The sequence below is a fragment of the Sceloporus occidentalis genome, unplaced genomic scaffold (genome assembly GCF_023333645.1).
Source record: "Sceloporus occidentalis isolate IW3139 unplaced genomic scaffold, rSceOcc1.0.p SCAF_2, whole genome shotgun sequence".
Classification (NCBI taxonomy): domain Eukaryota; kingdom Metazoa; phylum Chordata; class Lepidosauria; order Squamata; family Phrynosomatidae; genus Sceloporus; species Sceloporus occidentalis.
Window position 1 is genome coordinate 106,073,113 of NW_028316982.1, and position 17,821 is coordinate 106,090,933.

At 46.7% G+C, this 17,821-nt stretch overlaps 1 protein-coding gene across 1 annotated transcript in view; it reads left to right on the plus strand.

The window, feature by feature from the left end:
• The first annotated feature begins 14,116 nt into the window (after positions 1-14,116).
• Positions 14,117-17,821, plus strand: part of LOC149318830 (maestro heat-like repeat family member 5) — a 36,210-nt gene continuing 32,505 nt past the window's right edge. The window contains exons 1-4 of the mRNA XM_089508361.1: positions 14,117-14,156; positions 14,501-14,592; positions 15,603-15,658; positions 16,193-16,375. Coding sequence (XP_089364487.1) covers positions 14,137-14,156; positions 14,501-14,592; positions 15,603-15,658; positions 16,193-16,375 — 351 coding nt within the window. The 5' untranslated portion in view covers positions 14,117-14,136. The remainder of the gene's footprint in view (positions 14,157-14,500; positions 14,593-15,602; positions 15,659-16,192; positions 16,376-17,821) is intronic.

Below are 17,821 nucleotides of genomic sequence, written 5' to 3' on the forward strand. Positions count from 1 at the left end.
GGGGATTCAAACTCAGTCATAGGCCAATGCTCAGACAACTACTTTATGCTGCTTAGAGGCATAAATTTAGATAAATAGATGCCAAACTGTTTACACTTCTAAATGCAAGTGACAGCTTCTTCTCTGACAGGAATAGGGAATGTTTGCCTATCCAAATGTTTGTGAACCAGTTCCCATTATCCACTACTATTGACTATTCTGGCTAAGGCCAGTGGAAGTCACAGTCCAACAACATTTGAAGGGGCACACATCCCCATCTCTATTCTTAAAAAAAAAGACTGTTTCCACTGTTTTGAGGCCATTTGCTCTGCGGTAGAGAAAGGTCATCCGTATGAAAGAAAGGCAAGTACAAAAATTAGGTTAAATTAATATGTGTGTACAGTATTTATTTTGTAAAAGCAATACACAGGCTTAGTTAAATTGCAAAACAATTTAATCCTATGAGATCAAGGGTCAAAAAGTAGGGCACACACATATGTAACATGATCTTTCAGTGTCACAGGAAGAATCTGGAGCACTGGACTGATCTGAAATGCAAACATCTTCACACACACACACACACACACACACACAGATACAGAACCTGAAAAAAACTGTTTTTAAAGCATAAATCCCAGAATTCTCTGGCTACCAGAATCCTTTAGAAATTGTAGTCCAAAAGATAACCTTTCCAAGTTTCTTTTTAATACCAACCACTCTTTTGAGCTTACTGAGATGTGTGGATTGGACTGCAGTAATTCAGCACACACCCCTGGATGGTACGATGAAAATGATGTTGCTGGACCACAAATCTGTCTCATGGTAGTTGTTCTATGGGGTCCCTCCCATGCTGTTCAAGATCTAAATGAAGCCACTGAATGAGTTCCTCCAGAGAATCCACAGCAATATTGTAAGGTTTTGGTTTTGAAGAAAGGTCATAAGTAGAAATGTCATCAGTTAAAAAAAGTTGTAGTTGTGGAAAAGAATTCATATCAACTGATCTTCAAAACTCATCTGTCCAATTTGTTGTTTGCATCACTATTGGTGAAAATACATGCATATCTTTCAGTTTCCCATCACTTGGAATAAACTGCAAATGACAAATTCTTATTTCTACAAAATCATATACAATAAGTACACTCAATTCAAAAACTGGGGCCTTTAAAAATGTTCACAAATATAAGCTTTAGTCAACAAGAAAAATGGATATCAAAAACTCACACGTCAAGAAAAAAGCATTAAGAAGTGAGTGTGCTAGGGAAGGTGTGTACCAATATATCCTCAAACATTTAATGGGGGGAAAGACTAAAAAGGCCTTGCAATATGGTATAAAAGAAAATGAAAAGAAAATGTAGGTTAGATTTGAGAAACACGTTCAAATTAAGACTGAGAAATGTTCATATCCCAAGTTGTAGAGCTATCGCTTGCATGTTAAACATTTGCTTATCACGAAACTGTAAAAGGCACAGAGTTTCTGACAGGGAAGAAGGCAATCTTGAAATGGTTCCTCAAAGTAAGGCTATAAGAAAAGGGAAAACTTAGGAGGAAAGTTATGGTAAGTACCAATAGACATTTTGTTTATCTGCTAGGCATAATAACAGCCTCTTTGACTTTATGCAAGATGATAATTTCTTGATATATCCCTCCACCCCATACATATAGACCAAAATAGACAGTAATCCAAACACTTGAGTCAGGAAGTGTACAGAAATAAGCAGCATTATACCAATTCAGGAACAAATAGCCCTCAGTGTTTGGTGATGCAATTCAAAAGGGCAAAGAAGAAGATTCTAACTTGAATAGACTCAAGGAGTCAACCACTATCAAGTGGATGATTACAGTGGACAAATGGGTAATTTTATAGAACAGAATAGAGTAAGAGCTCTTAACTGTGATACATTTCCTTCACTTGAAATATCTGGCTTCAGCTTTTAACATAACCCTGCATTCACAGAGCATGCAGAATGTCATAGAGATCCACCCCCCACACTATTCACTTATTATTATGCACCTTCCCTGTACCATCACAACCCTTTTGCTTTTAAACAGGTTCAACAAGAGGGCAAGAGTAAGCAACCACATACCTTCCAACTGTCCTGATTTGTCAGGGACAGTCCGGATTAATCCAGTGTCCCACTTTTTCAGCTGCTTTTAAAATCCCTTAATTTCTGTCTCCTCCTCCTTTGCCCCTAGCTTACTTCAATTGTTGCAAATTGAGTTCAAAGTGCAAAAGCAGTTTGTATTCAATTACCTGGTGTGTGTGTTTGTGAACCTCCTGATAAATTGATGCAAAAGCAAACTGTTGCACCCTCTCCTAGGTTGTGTGTTCTTCTATCTTGACCACACTGATGTTGCATGTAGGGTTGCCATAAGTGGGGACCTCCAAACCGGGACAAATGTAGGACAAATGCAGGACAACATTTTCAAATGTAGGACACATTTTTTAAAATGGAGGACACGCAAAAAATTTGAGGCTTTTTAAGAAATGTTAATATAAATCCATGTTTCTTAGGCATGATCAAAATGGAGGACATTTTGACATTATTCGTAGACAGATCACGGAAATGTACTTCCCTTTCTGGCCACCCCCCTCTCCCCATTCCAAACAGCACATTTGAGCATTGAACATGGCTTTATTTTAACAAGCCTCTTGCATATTTCAGAGGCTTATTCCACAAACAAACCCTTTGGTCAAGGGACTTTGGTTTTCCTTCATTTTGACTTGTTTTGTCTGTATTCCTCCCCACTAAATAAAGGAGACATGAAATGGAGTTAATGGGTACAAGTTGTTCAACAAAAAAGTCTTGTGAGACTCTGTAGGCAAGAGGTGCACCATGTTAAGAACTGCATTAAGCACACTTAGGCTGCTGCCACACTGCTTTCACTCTCATCACTCCATCCTATGGAATCCTGGGATTTGTAGTTTGTTGTGGTGCCAAGGCTGGGCTTTGAAATCTCAGGCATAAGAGAGGCAAAAGGCTTGGGCTGCATCTACACTGGAGAAATAATCAGGTTTGAGACCACTTTAACTGTCTTGCCTGAATGCTATGGAATTCTGGGAATGGTGGTTTGTTCCAGCACCACAGCAGAATGGCAGTTAACCCCTGGAAAGCTCTCTGACCAAGGTGACCAATGCCCTCACCCCAAAATGTAGGGCACCCAAGCAAAAATATGTAGGACATGGCCAAAAATAAAAGCTAAAAACACCCATGTAATTATAAATCCATGCTTCTTAGCCATGATCCAAATGGAGAACATGTCCTGGAAAAGGAGGAGGATGCCTGGTCACCTTGTCTCTGGTCCAAAACACACTGCAGAAATAAAACAATGCTGGACTGAAATGCCCAGAGTTCCTCACCAAAGCTGCATCCACACTGAGGAAATAATCAAGTTCGAGAGTGACTTAACTGTCCTGGGTTAGTGCTGGGGAATGCTGGGAACTGTAGTACATTGTGGCCCCAGAGCTATCTCTGACAGGGAGTCCCATAACCCTCCAAACGTAGTTGAACTGCAGTGCCCAGAATTCCTCACCAGGTGCATCCACACTGAGGAAATGGTCCAGTTTGAGACTGCTCAGTGCTGGGGAATCCTGGGAATTGTAGTCTATTGTGGCCTCAGCGCCATCACTGACAGAGAAGTCTCAATGTCTCCCAAACACTCGCATTTCCAGGATTCCCTAGCACTGAGTTAAAGCAGTCTCAAAGTGGGTTATTATTCCTGCAGTGTGTGTGAGAGATATAAAAGCTAGGGACTGGATTCATTTGGAGGATCTCTGTGTCCAAAACACACTGCTTGGACTGCCAGGGCTCAGTGCTATGGAATCCTGGGAATTGTAGTTTATTGTGGCATTGAGCTTTGGCAGTTAAAGGGGTCTCAAAGTGCAGGGGGGGGGGGGGAGAGAAAAGCCAGGGAGTGTGAATGAGCTCTGAGAGGAGGAGGAGGAGGAGGAGGGAGGGAGGGAGCCAAGGGAAGTGGCCAGGACCATCAGCCTCCTCTCTTCCACGGAAGACTGCTGGCAAGAAGCTCTGCCCCCCCCGCCTCCTCTGTGGACCATTCAGCTTCCTTTTGTCAAAAGAGCTCTGGTGCCACAAGAAACTACAATTCCCAGAATCCCATAGCACTGAGCCATGGATGTTTAAGGGGGGGGGGGGGTCAAACTATTTCTGCAGCCTTTGCAACCCCAAAGCCTTCTATTATTTACCAGCAACTTGCAAGGCAAAATCTCTTCCTTCCAAGCCCTTGAAAACCAACCCAAGGGGAGGGGGGCTGATTGCTTCTTTCCCATTGGTCAGCTTCGGGAGAAATTTGCATATTACAAGGAAAGGTGTTTAGGGCCTCAAAAACGACCCTGTGATAAAGAATTACAAGAATACTGAGTGGTAGACATTTAAAAGATGAGGAGGCATTTAGACTCCCAGGGAAACAGGAACGATTGATGGCCTTTTTTCTTTGCTCACTGTAACCTGAAAGTAATGCCTTTTGCAGAGTATATATACCAAGTGGGCTGGCAATAGCTCTGAGTGGCAGATGTCTTTAAGACCTGCTCTCTAAGCTTAAGTCAGGCAGGGAGGCGGGGAGGGTGGCACACAACCATGGGGAGGGAGGGGTGGAGCTGCCTCCAGGGCCTTGCTGGGGGGGGAAGGTCCTGGGGGAGGTGCCAAACTGGGGTGGGACTGTGTGGCCCCGCCCCAAACTGGGAAAGTCCCGCCCCCAGGTGGGATATGGCAATCCTAGTTGCATGGCTAGACATCTCCTCATTTTCATCTGTGGACTGTTGGAGGGTATGCAACAGGTATGCTTAGAAAGAAATGTTGCATGTGTACCAATACATATTTTCATTTTAGTTCAAGAGTGAAGAAGCTTTGGCCCTTCAAATGATTTAGATTATAACCAACGCAGCTCCCTAATTTCTGGCTGGCACTTCTGAGAACTGAAGTTTATCTACAACATCTTGAGGTCTAAAGGTTTCTCACCTCTACTTTTAAACTAGAAAAGCTATTTAAAGCTTAGCCCAATTGGATTTCAACTGTTGTCGAAAACATCCACACATAGTCCAATTCCACACGCACAGAGAGGAGCATCCCATCTCAGACCTCAGAATAGCAGTCCTTGAACAAAAAAACTACAAAGGTAGATTGGAAAGAGAAACAGCAGAATTGGAATTCATCCTTAAACTACAGTTCCTCAGCAATGGATTGAACAGGGACAGTGGCATCCTGACTCATTACATACATTTCAACAGTATCTGACCTCATCCTCAGGGGAGCATCCTACATTCCTCTGTTCTCTTCACCTACAGATTAGTTTTCATTGCCAAATTGGTGTTGGCTCTTCATTTCCATACACGTTGGTGAATTCACAATGTCTTCATTCACTATAGTTGAAACAGGACTTGCTACTTCATTTCCATACACAAAAGATGTTGAATTTGAATTGACTTTCTCACATACCAATGACATATATATGCCTGTCCCTGGTTTCTACTCCACTGTATGCCTCTGGGGAAGTAGACCGAAGCCTATGAAAGTTCATGCTGCCAATTAGTCTCAAAGGTGCTACAAGATCTCTCTATATACTGATTCTACAGACTAACATAGGGCTGAAGGGCGGGATATAAATACCTAAATAAATAAATAAACATATCTTTGAATCCTACACACAAAGAGGTTGGGGAATGGAGGGATTCTGTGAAGGAGTGAAGTCCAAGGGTGTTGGGCCAGGAAGGCAAGCAGTTTTCTCCCTGAGAAGTTATGAGGTTGATTTATCACCTCCTCACACACACCAAATATATCAGGAGGCACATTGAGGCCCCGAGCATTGACAGGTTTTTCTCAACTCACTGGTTGCTTTCCTTACCAGATTGGGGAGGGATCACTGCTTAGTTCTCAGACCCCTACATGTAGGGTTGCCATAACCCTCCTGCCGGCGGGACATTCCCGGTTTTTCACCATTAGGGGGCGTCCCTGCACGGTTTCCTCCTTGACTCAGGTTTGTCCTGGGTTTTGCCAATCTGGTGACTTTCACACCAAAATGGGTACTTTTCAGAGCCTTTGGTGTGATTTTGGTGGTTGGTTTTAATGGTAATTTTGAGAGTTGAAATAAGTTCCAATTATTTTCAGTCAATTAGGGCTACATTTTATTGCCATATTAACATTACAGGGACTTTTCAGGGATTTTGACTGAATATTTGGTGAGATATGGGCGGGGGGGGGGGTGGTTGGTGAGTTTTGGCCAAACGTTTGGGGAATTATCTTGGAGGCTTGTTGGCAACAGGAGGTTGCCAGACTCAGGAAGAGGACCTCCTGCTCTGTTTGGTCCCCACGTGGACCAGTCCCAGCAAGGCAGCAGAGGGGAGAGGGCCATTTCCTTTGGCACCAAGGCGCAGATGATGATGATGAGGAGGAGGAGGAGGTGCGTGGCCATTTTCAATATTTATTTTGCCCCTGTGTATTTTTTCTAACATTGACTGCCAGGGCTCAATGCTCTGGAATTCTGGTGTCTGTGAGGCATTTGGCCTTCTCTGTCAAAGAGCTCTGGTTCCACAATAAACTACAATTCCCAGGATTCCATAGCACTGAGCCCTGACAGTCAAAGCAGTGTGTTTTGGACACATATATCCCTTTTGTGAGTTAATGAATGAATCCAGTCCCTATCCTTTATATCTCTCTCACACTCTGCAGGAGTAATAACCCACTTTGAGACTGCTTTAACTCAATGGTAGGGAATCCTGGGAATGCTAGTGTTTGGGAGACATTGAAACTTCTCTGTCAGAGAGGGCTCTGAGGCCACAATAGACTACAATTCCCAGGATTCCCCAGCACTGAGCAGTCTCAAACTGGACTATTGTGGATGCACCTGGTGAGGAATTCTGGGCACTGCAGTTCAACTACGTTTGGAGGGTTATGGGACTCCCTGTCATAGATAGCTCTGGAGCATTTGAGGATCTACAGCTTTTCTTGCTGCAAAAAGGAGAGGAAGGAAGGCTCCTTTTGGCTGCCTCCTTTGCAGGGCTGTTTGCAGGAAAGGTGATCCAGCAGCAGCCTGGGCAAGAGGCCAGCCCCTAATGGGAGCACTGGGGTTTAAATGCAAAAACTCTCCTCTCTTTGCAAGTGCCTTTTTGGCTGCCAGGACTTCTAAAGCAAGGTGGGGACGTCATCCCAGGGCTCTTGGGGGATGATGGGGGGTGCAGTCTTTTTGCATTGGAGGTGAGGGGCCAGACAGGATCCCTCCAGCCCCAGAGAGACAAGGCTTGGGAGAGGTTTGCAGAGCCAGAAAAGAGTGCACCTGAGCATGCACACAGTGCTTTCCTCACCCCAGGTCTCTGGGGGAGAGGATAATGGGCATTGCAGTCCTCTTGCATTGGAGGTAAGGGAACAGATGGGATACCACAGTCCCAAGAGAGACAGGCCTTGGTTTACCTTGGGAGCAAATTGGGAGCAATTTACAAAGGCAGACAAGAGTGCCTCTGAACATTCACAGAGTGATTTCCTCACCCTAGGGCTCTGGGGGGATGATGGGTGTTGCAGTCTTTTTGAATTAAAGTTAGGGGCGAATGAGTCAGGATCCCACCATCCCCAGAGAGACAGGGCTTGGGGGAGAAGTTTGCAGAGCCAGGCAAGTGTGAATCTGAGCATGCACAGAGTGTTTTCCTCATTCCAGGGTTCGGGGGGGGGGGATGATGGAGAAGACAGGGATTTCCTGAGCAGGTTTTCCCCTGACAGTTTTTGGGAAGGGGCTGGCCAGGAAATGGCTGTTTGGACTACTGCTCCCATTAGCCACACTGGTTGGGGATACTGAGACATAAGCCCTTATCAGATGAGTCTGGAACTGGGGGTCTTCAGCACTGGGCGGTTCGAATTCACGTTATTTCGCACAATACCATCATACCAGCATTCGAATGGCCCAATCCGAACTCACGTGAATGCGCGAGATGCCGAACTGAATGCGTACTGGCTCCTCTTTTTGGAGTGTGTTGGCCAGTGCACTGATAAGGGGATTGGCAATATCCTGGATTGGGGCTATGTTCGATCTCAGTGCGAATGGCTCTGGTGTGACTACCCAATCCTGAATTCCATCGCAAGACCCCCAGATTCCAATTTTAACTTCCGGTGGGTCTTTCCTCTTGCCGGTTCCAGGGAAGCGGTGGGGGGGGGGCGGTTCCAGCGGCCTCCTCCTCCTCCTCCCGGCTTGGGAGCCAGCATAAGCTGCATCCCAAGAAGGGAAGAGGCGCGGGGGGCCGCTGGAATCGTGGTTCCGGCAGCCTCCTCCTCCTCCTCCCGGCTTGGGAGCCAGCATAAGCTGCATCCCAAGAAGGGAAGAGGCGCGGGGGGGGCGCTGGAATCGTGGTTCCGGCAGCCTCCTCCTCCTCCTCCCGGCTTGGGAGCCAGCATAGGCTGCATCCCAAGAAGGGAAGAGGCGCGGGGGGCCGCTGGAATCGTGGTTCCGGCAGCCTCCTCCTCCTCCTCCCGGCTTGGGAGCCAGCATAGGCTGCATCCCAAGAAGGGAAGAGGCGCGGGGGCCGCTGGAATCGTGGTTCCGGCAGCCTCCTCCTCCTCCTCCCGGCTTGGGAGCCAGCATAGGCTGCATCCCAAGAAGGGAAGAGGCGCGGGGGCCGCTGGAACGGCGGCGATCGCCGCGATTCTAGCGGCCCCGCGCCTCTTCCCTTCTTGGGATGCAGCTTATGCTGGCTCCCAAGCCGGGAGGAGGAGGAGGAAAAAAGCATCCCCATTTACTTAGATGGCCATCCAGCCTCTTTGACAGCCGCTGGAACTGGTCCTCCCCCCCCCCCCCCCCAGAATACATATTCACACACTCACACACACACACGTACAACCGGGCATTGCTAATTTGTTGCAAGGGAAGGTCATGGTAACGTTAAAACCAAGCAGGAATGTAGAGAGGAAACAGAGAGGAATGTAGAGAGGGCACGTTGTATCGCGATTGTTAATGTGCATGAGCTGGCTCTCCAGCTGTTTACCGGGCTGTCATGACGTGACCTCCCCTTTCACCCCGGAAGCGTTTAAGGTCGCAACCCATGCAGGGCACCACTGAGCATGTGCGAGGGGGGCGATACGAATCGGCCAATCCTCATGTTGAGCACCGGTGTGACAAAACATTCTGCACTGAATGCACTTCGCGCGAATGCGTATTGGCCAATTTGAATCATGCCAATTCGGAGGGGCTCCCAGGTATGATGGTATTGTGCGAAATAACATGAATTCGAACCGCCCAGTGCTGAAGACCCCCAGTTCCAGACTCATCTGATAAGGGCTATACCCAGAACAGGTTTCCAAATTCTGATCTTTCCTTCTCACACTTGCTGAAAACTCAACTTTGTCTCCGAAATGCCGATTTACTCTATCATCTCCTACCAGTGCAAACTTGTGGTGTTAGCTGGTGGCTTGTGTTAACAGTGGATCCCAGTTTGGGAAGGGTCCCCCAGCAGTCATGCAGTCCAGCTGCTTCCCTCCGTGCAGGAACTCCAGAAAGAGCATCTGTAGTCCAGTCTTTTTTGGAAGATGTTCAGAGAAAGATAAAGAGAACACCTTCCAAGGAAGACGGTGGGCCATTGCTGGCTGTCCAGATGTGGTTGGACTGCAACACCCAGCATTCCTCAACACGCTGTCTAGGGAGCTGGGAGAGGCTGTACAACAGCACCTGGAGTTGACCACATGAGTCTCACACCTTGTGTACCCAAACCTAAATCAGCGTTTGGGCGACAAGAGTTCAGCTTTCCACAAAGTGTGAGCTCAGAGTTTGGAAACCTTCTGTTTTGGGTAACCAATCCCAGAATCCACCCCAGTGTGGCTAATGGGAGCAGTAGTCCAAACAGGAATGTTTCCAACATGATGCTTTGATTTCTGGGCCTTGGTCATTACAAAAATAGTGATTCCACCTAAACATTGGGAAGAATGCCTTGACTGTCAGAGCTGCTTGAGAGTGGAATGGACCTAGAATCCTGGAACCATAGGGTTGGAAGAAGCCTAATGGGCCATGGAGTCCAGCGGCCATCTTGGTGCAAGATCCTCAGCAGGGAGCCATACAGCCTCTTTTGGAAGATTTTCAGAGAAGGATACTCCCATCTCCAGGTCATGGAGAAAGTTTAAAGTCCATCCCATATATGCCTCCCCCCACCTTGTGCTCCTGCAGGACTGAGGAGGCAATGTAGGGTTATTCTTGGATTTCAGGGGGGTGAGTATTTGTGTTTGGGTTGCATTCGCAGGAGGGAAAGAGGGAGAACTTTCTTTTTAGAGAAACATGCAACATGTAGAATCTCACAATGTAGATCTTGCTTTAAATTACATATATTAAAAACAATATACAAACCTTGACATGTGAAATTTTGGAACTGTGGAGGTTCTACACTTGCCACTTCCTGCCTCCAAAATAGAGCCTCCAGCACCCGGTAGTCTCCCATCCAAGTACCAACTAGTGCTGATCCTGCTTAACATCCAAGATCAGATGGGATCTGGTGCCTTTGGGGTATTTAGGCCCAGCTTTCATCCTTGGTTGGCTAACCACTGTAAACCCTAAATCCAAAGAACTTGATCCAGATTGCTAACTTGGTTTGACTACAGCACAACACTGTTATTTGAAGGGCCCTCTTCTCCCTTACAAACTTGTCCATATTTTAATATATCATGCTGTCTTGGTTTCTAAGGCAACAATCCATATTTAAAATTCATCATTTACAATTCACAATTTAAAAATCATCTGGGCAAACCTGTTGCAAGAGATTGGTTTTTAATGCTGTTTTTGATTCAGACAGCGCGTGTTGACTCTCTTCTAACAGGTCACTCCACAGTCTAGGGGTGGCTGAAGAAAAAGTCCTCTCGCTGACAGGAATAAATGTCTGCCAGAAGACCTAAGCATAAGTGGAGGAGATCCTGTAGGTAACCTGGACTCAACCCATGTAAGGCTTTAAGGGTAATAACCAACTCTTTGTACCTTGCCTGGAAACTGGCCAACTGGCAGTGGAGTGATTTTAATATTGGTGTGATATGATCACTCCTAGATGTCCCAGGAATCAATCTTGATGCCATGATTTGAACTAGCGGAAGTTTGCGAACTTGGTACAACGGCACCCCAATGGCAGCCTAATGTAGAGCATATTGCAGAAGTCCAGCCTTGAGGTTACCAGCACATGCACCACCATCTTCAGGTCTTCCAGATCTAGGAAGGGGTGCAGCTGGCATATCACGAGAAGCTGATAGCAAGCACTCCTGGCCGTCACATCTATCTGAGCTGCCATTTGGAGGGATGGATCCAGAAGGACTCCCAAATGCAAAGACAGTCTTTCACGGGGAATGTAACCCCGTCCAGAACGGGTTGATACATCTGCACACCCAGGTTAGGATCTTCGACAGCAAGCACCTCTGTCTTGCTTGGATTCAGCTTCAGTTTGTTTTTCCTCACCCAGCCCATGACCTCTTCCAGGCATTCATTCAGAGGAGACACACTATCTGTAGCTGAAGCTGTGTCTGAAGGAATGGAGAAATTGGGTGCCATCAGCATACTGATAGCATCCCGCCCCATGCCTCCAGATGATTTCTCCCATCAGTTTCAAGTAGATGTTGAATAGCATTATGGATAGCGATAGCAATAGCAGCTTCATTTATATTCCGCTGCATACAACTTAAGTAAGTTAATTGCCCCCAACATTTTAGCAACCTCCTCGGAAGGATGCAAGCCTGAGTTGAGCCTGAGCCCTGGCTGGTTTTGAACTCGAAACCTTGCGGTTTGTGAGCGAGTGGCTGTAGTACAGGCATTTAACCACTGCGCCTCAAAAGGATAGAATTGCACCTTGTGGTATGGGATATTACAGCTCCTTTTTTGAGGAGCAGATATCCCCAAGCCCCACCATTTGGAACCTGCCTGAGATATAGGACTGGAACCACTGAAGTGTAGTGCTTCAGATCCCCAAATCCCCCCTCAGGCACTCCAGTTGGAAACCATGGTCGTCGATGGTATCAAATGCTGCGGAGAGATCCAAGAGCACCAGTAGGGACACACTCCCCTTGTCAATGCTCCAGTGAAGATCACCCACTAAGGCACTGACCATAGCACTCTCAACTCCCTATCCTGCTCTGAAGCCAGTTTGAAATGGTTCTAGAGAATTGGTATCATCCAAGACTGCCCTCTTCATCACGTTGCCCAGAAAAGAGCGATGTGATACCGGTCTATAGTTCTTGAAGTCCAGAGGATCTAGGGAGGGCTTTTGAGGATCTTAGATTTTGTGGGGTTTTCGGGCTATGTGGCCATGTTCTAGAAGAGTTTCTTCCTAATGTTTCACCAGCATCTGTGCCTGGTATCTTCAGAGAATCTGAAGATGCCAGCCACATATGCTGGCGAAACATCAGGAAGAAACTCTTCTAGAACATGGCCACATAGCCCGAAAAACCCCACAAAAAACTATGGAAGCCGGCCATGAAAGCCTTCGACTCCACATTTTGAGGAACTGGTTGTACCACTGCATCTTTAAAACAAGATGGAAAACCTTCTTGCATTAATGCTGTTTTGTATCTGAAGCCTAACTGCATCTCCTCCCTGGACGACCAGCCAAGAAGGACAGGAGTTGGGAGGACAACCTCTCTGCCTTACTTGCTCCAGCAACTTCTCCCCATGGACAGTAGTCACCAGTTGAAACAGATCCATTCAAATCCTACTCACAGAGTCATTGGACACCCCAGTGCTGCTATTTTCCTTTTACTGCTCTGACTCCCTCCTGTTGCATTCTGGGATTTGCAGTTTAGGCAGGGGCATTTGGAAATCACACTGAACTACAAACCCCAGAATGCAACAATTAGCAGCCAGAGCAGTAAAAATGGGATGGCAGCCCTACAAAATGTGCTGCGGCAATGCCCACAGACTGCCCTCTTGCACATACTTCTCTGGCAAAGTCCGCCCATGAGATTTTCCTCTGAGTCTTCCTAGGCATGCATAGCATTGTGTTGCTACTTTTACATGTGGGGAGAGCATCTTTTTTTAATTTTATTTTTATTGCCATTCAATCCAACATAAACATCCACATATCAGCATCCAACATCAGACATGTACAACGAGTCATAAAACTTACATTCCGTTCATTTTTGTAAACTGCACATAACAATAAAAAAATTGACTTCCTTCAACCTAGGATCACTTTTCCATCTCTTCTTATACATTTATTGTTTTATCTTAATATCTTTTAGTTGTGTAAACTGTACATTAAATTATATCCTTTTAGTTACATCCTTTTAAATTATGATTACCCACTTGACCTTCTTTAATTAATCTTTGAATAAATTCTTACTTTAATTAACTTACAATATATCTTAATTAAGAATACATAATATATTTGTTTTCCTTGTATATTAGTTCAGATTTGCATTATCACATGACTATATTGTCTTTCCTTCTCTTTTTCAGACAATCATATAATATAACCCAGTCCTTTTCTATATACATTCTTCTGTTTCCCTTCTCATCCAACATGTCATTTTGTATAATTGTGCCATTTCATAAACTTTTGTTAACCATTGATTTATGTTTGGAATTGTCTCTGTTTTTCACTTTTGTGCGAAAACTATTCTAGCACGCATTAGTAAGTAGAAAATTAATTTTCCGTGGTGTCCCCCCCCCCCTTTTTCCCTCTCCCATCCCTAACAGAAACATCTCTGATGTCAATAGTAGGAGAAGCATCTGAAGGCCCTCACGTTTCAAAAAAAGGGTGATGCCGTGAGACTTATCATCCAGCAGTGTGAGAGAGTAAAATAATGCAGAGATAAATGCAGGGATGAAAATATTCTGACAGCAACCCAATCTTTATGAAAGGATGGCTCAAGGGCCAGTGGAGGTTGGTGGACCTTCTCTCGGGATGATGCCCTCCCAAGAATGAACCCAAAATTGAGAAGAAGGGTCCAGTGCAGCTGCATGGCAGAACCAACGAATGGAGAAGGGTCTCAACTGGACAGGACTAGCGTTCTCCTGCCAGCCAGACCTCCCTTCTGCCTTTGGAACCACTCTCTATTCCCACATCTGCCCTGTGGTCCACTGGCTATTTCCGCATTGGTTGCTGATTCTATCATTCCATGATTCTATCATTGCTGCCATAGGCGACATGAGTCAACATTCTACAAAGGGTAACTGCCATTTATCTCACCACATCCGTGAGAGAAGATGGCTTTCTTTTGTGGATGGTAATTTGTGGGTCAATGTGGAGGACAGTTTCGGGGTGGAGAGCTCTGGGCACATTCCAGCGTCGTGTGCAGGTGCTCAACAAGGGTTTGCAAGAGACATGAGACCACTCCATCCTGTTTAGTCAGGCCTCACCTTGAATAATGCTGTCTCCAGTTCTGGGCACCATTGTTCAAAAAGGATGTTGAGAAGATGGAGCGTGTCCAGAGGAGGCAGACCAAAATGGTGGAGTCTGGAAACCACCAAGCTGGGCTGAAGGAGCTGAATGTGTTAGAAGAGAAGGTTACATGGGTGACACAAGAGTCCAGTTTGAAAAGGCCCATTTCGTGTTTTACTTTTGTTACAGGAATGGTTCCATCTTCAAGAGAACAACCCTTGATAAGAGGAATAGAAGGCGAAAGAAGAAAGCAGGGCTGGAAGAAGATCTGAATACAGCTGGTGAGGAAAAGGAGGAGGAGGAGTACTGAGGTTTAGGGCAGAGGAGGGAAGAGGAAAGGGCCCAGCTTTGGAAATAAATGGTAGGGATGGATTCATGGATTTAATTTATATGTTCTCTCTAGGAATATCTAGGTCCTCCAGTGCAACTCTATGGTCAACTTTAACCAAAAATCACACTGAATGGCCTAGAGAAAATACTGTACTAGGCATTTGTAGCACCTCCAGGGCAGTTCTATGGTCAGTGTCTGTTGGACGTTGACCACAGAGTTGCACTGGAGGACATGGTGTTTTTGTTATTTGCGATTTTCCCATATTCACGGGTGTCTTGTGCCCCTAACCCTAGCGAATATGGAGGGACAAGTATAATATGAAGATGATGATGGGGCTAGAATTACAGTTAGGGTTAGGGTAAGGGTTAGGGTTAGGATCCAAGAGTGGGCCTCTATGTGGGTTCAGGGGTATCACTCAAGTGCCCATAAGCTTGCAGTTGCTTCCTGGACCTGTTGTCTGGCTCCCCATGTGCTGCTGAAGTTGGGCACATTTGGAGTAATGGAGCGGGAAGCAGCCAGACTACCTCCCCTACCTTCAAAGTCTTTTCTGGGGAAGCAAGAGGCTCTGGTGGTGGAGGGAGGGTGGCAGCAATGCTTTATGAGGATTGCTGTCATCTCATCCCTCTCGAACCTCTTTTCTCTGAAACCAAACATCCACAGCTGCCTATAAGGCTTGGTATTTTCTGGAAATTTGATCTCTTTGGTCACCCATCTCTAGACAAGTTCCAGCTTGTCAGTATCTTTCTTGAATTGTTCAGAATTGGGCACAGGGTCAGGTGAGGTCTGCCCCAGACAGAGCAGAGTGGCACCACTATGACTTTCAACCCAGACACTGGTCCAGTTGATGCAACCCAGAATTGTTCTGGCAGCTGGCCTTTTTGGCCACTGAGGTGCCTGGTAGCATGCGCGGGGCCTCTGAGTGGCTACTGAGTATTTGCCTTTACCTCTTCTCTTCTGCAGCCTTTTCTGAAAATGAGGCAGTAAAGAGTGGCACCTGGGAGCGAAAACAGGTGAAGGTAAGGAGAGGGCTAATTCACATCCAGCTCAGAATGTGGTTCCAGCAAATGTCTTCCTGCTCTTTCACCCACATGCTTCTTGTCTTGTCCTGCTGCCAAGAGAGAGATGCTCCAGGGGAATTGTGGAAATCTAGATCACCCCATGCTATCCCCAAAGGTTGCTGGGGGTGGGGTGGGGGGTGGCCCTGATCCCTGGCCAAGGTGTGAGAAAAGGGTCAGATCTCTGCCTCTGGCCCCCTGGCCTTGGTCCTGCCAGCAGAGTGTGTCTGGTGGGTGGGAGGGCTTGGTCTGGATGCCCCACCAAAGCCTGACCCCACCCTTAAAGAAAGGGAGTGGGGTCCAGTCAGGGAATCTGCACACTTGTGGTTCTGCTCCAGAAGTCCCTCTTCCCAATTCAGCCTGGCTGCCTTTCCTTGTCCTGAGCTGCCCTCTGAGGGCCATGTGTCCCCTTGGTGCTCTGGGCTTCATTTACTTCCGTTGGGGCTGGCCGTCTCTGCCATTGGCCCACCAGTATCCTCCTGTCTTTCCTTGCAGGCTGTGAAGAGACGACTCATAGGCATCATTGAGGAGACCCAGAGGAGAGGAGGCCAAAAGAAACTGGCAGAGGAGAACAACAGCCGGGACCTGGAAAAGGTGATCGGTGGAAGCGGCTGGATGCTCATTGGGGAGGGCGAGCACAGCTTTCCTCTGAGGCTGAGAGAGGGCAACGTGCCTGGGGTCTGCTAGGGAGTTCCATGGCTGAGTGGGGAGTGCCGGTCCAGCATCTGGACCACTCCATCATGCTGCTTCTAATAGCGTACTGATAACACCGTGCCCCATGTCTCCAGATGATCTCTTCCAGCGGTTTCATGTAAATGTTAAACAAAGTGGGGGATAAAATAACTCACTGAGGGACACCAGATGTCAGTTCCCTCTTAGAGGAGCAAATGTCCCCCAACTGCACCATCTGGAATTTGCCCGAGAGGTAGGAACGGAACCACTGGAGTGCAGTGCCCCTGATACCCAATTCTCTCAGACGTTCCAGAAGGATACCGTGGTCAATGGTATCGAAAGCCACTGAGATGTCCAAAAGCACCAACAAGGTCACACTTCCATTGTCGATGCCCAGACGGAGATCATCGACTAAGGTGACCATGGCTGTCTCCACTCCATACCCCACTCTGAAGCCGGTTTGAAATGGGTCCAGATAATCGGTTTCATCCAAAACTGCTTGGAGTTGGAAGGCGACCGCTCTCTCGATCACCTTACCTAAGAATGGCAACAAGGAGACTGGTCTATAGTTATTTCTCACCAGGGGTTCCAGGGAGGGTTTCTTGAGTAAAGGTTTAACTATTGCTAGTTTCAAGTTCGATGGAAATTTACCCTCCCTGAAGGATGCATTAATTATGAGTTGTAATAACGATGTTACTGCATCACCACCCTGGGCGGTCAGCCAAGAAGGACAGGGATCGAGAGAGCATGTCGTCTTCTTAACACTTCCAAGAAGCTTGTCCACTTCATCGGTATGAACAAACTCAAAGTGATCCAGTTTAATAGAGTCCACGGAAGCTCTGGACACCTCTTCTGTTGTATCTGTTATAATGCCAGTGTCAAGATCAGCCCTTATCCGAGAGATTTTATCTGCGAAAAAGTTGTTAAAATCGTCACAGCAGGCCTTGGTTGCTTCTAAAATAGGGTTCAGAGTGGAAGGAAGCTGAGTCAGCTCCCTCACCACCCTGAACAGCTCTGCTGGACGTGACTCTGCAGATGTAATACGTGCAGTACAGAAAGAATTCTTTGCTGCACTTATTGCCACTCCATAAGATTTCAAAAGAGCCTGTTGGAGTGTCTTGTCGGATAAGCGCTGATGTCTCCGCCAGCTGCGCTCTAGTCGTTGCACCGCCCGCTTCATTTCCCGAAGATCTTCAGTGTACCAGGCTTTCTTATTGGAAGCGGGACGGAAAGGACGCTTAGGAGCGATACTGTGTATAGCCCTGGAAAGATCAGCATTCTATCTCTGTATTTCTGCCCCAGAGCTATCTTACCTTGCCAGTCATGTCACAGTATGGCACAGTGGGGCATGGGAGATGAAGGAACAGCCAGTGGCGAACCTCTGCCTGGCCTTGGAAATGTGGAGGGTGTCTCTCCACCCATTGGCTTGCCTGCCATGTTGGAGCAGCACCT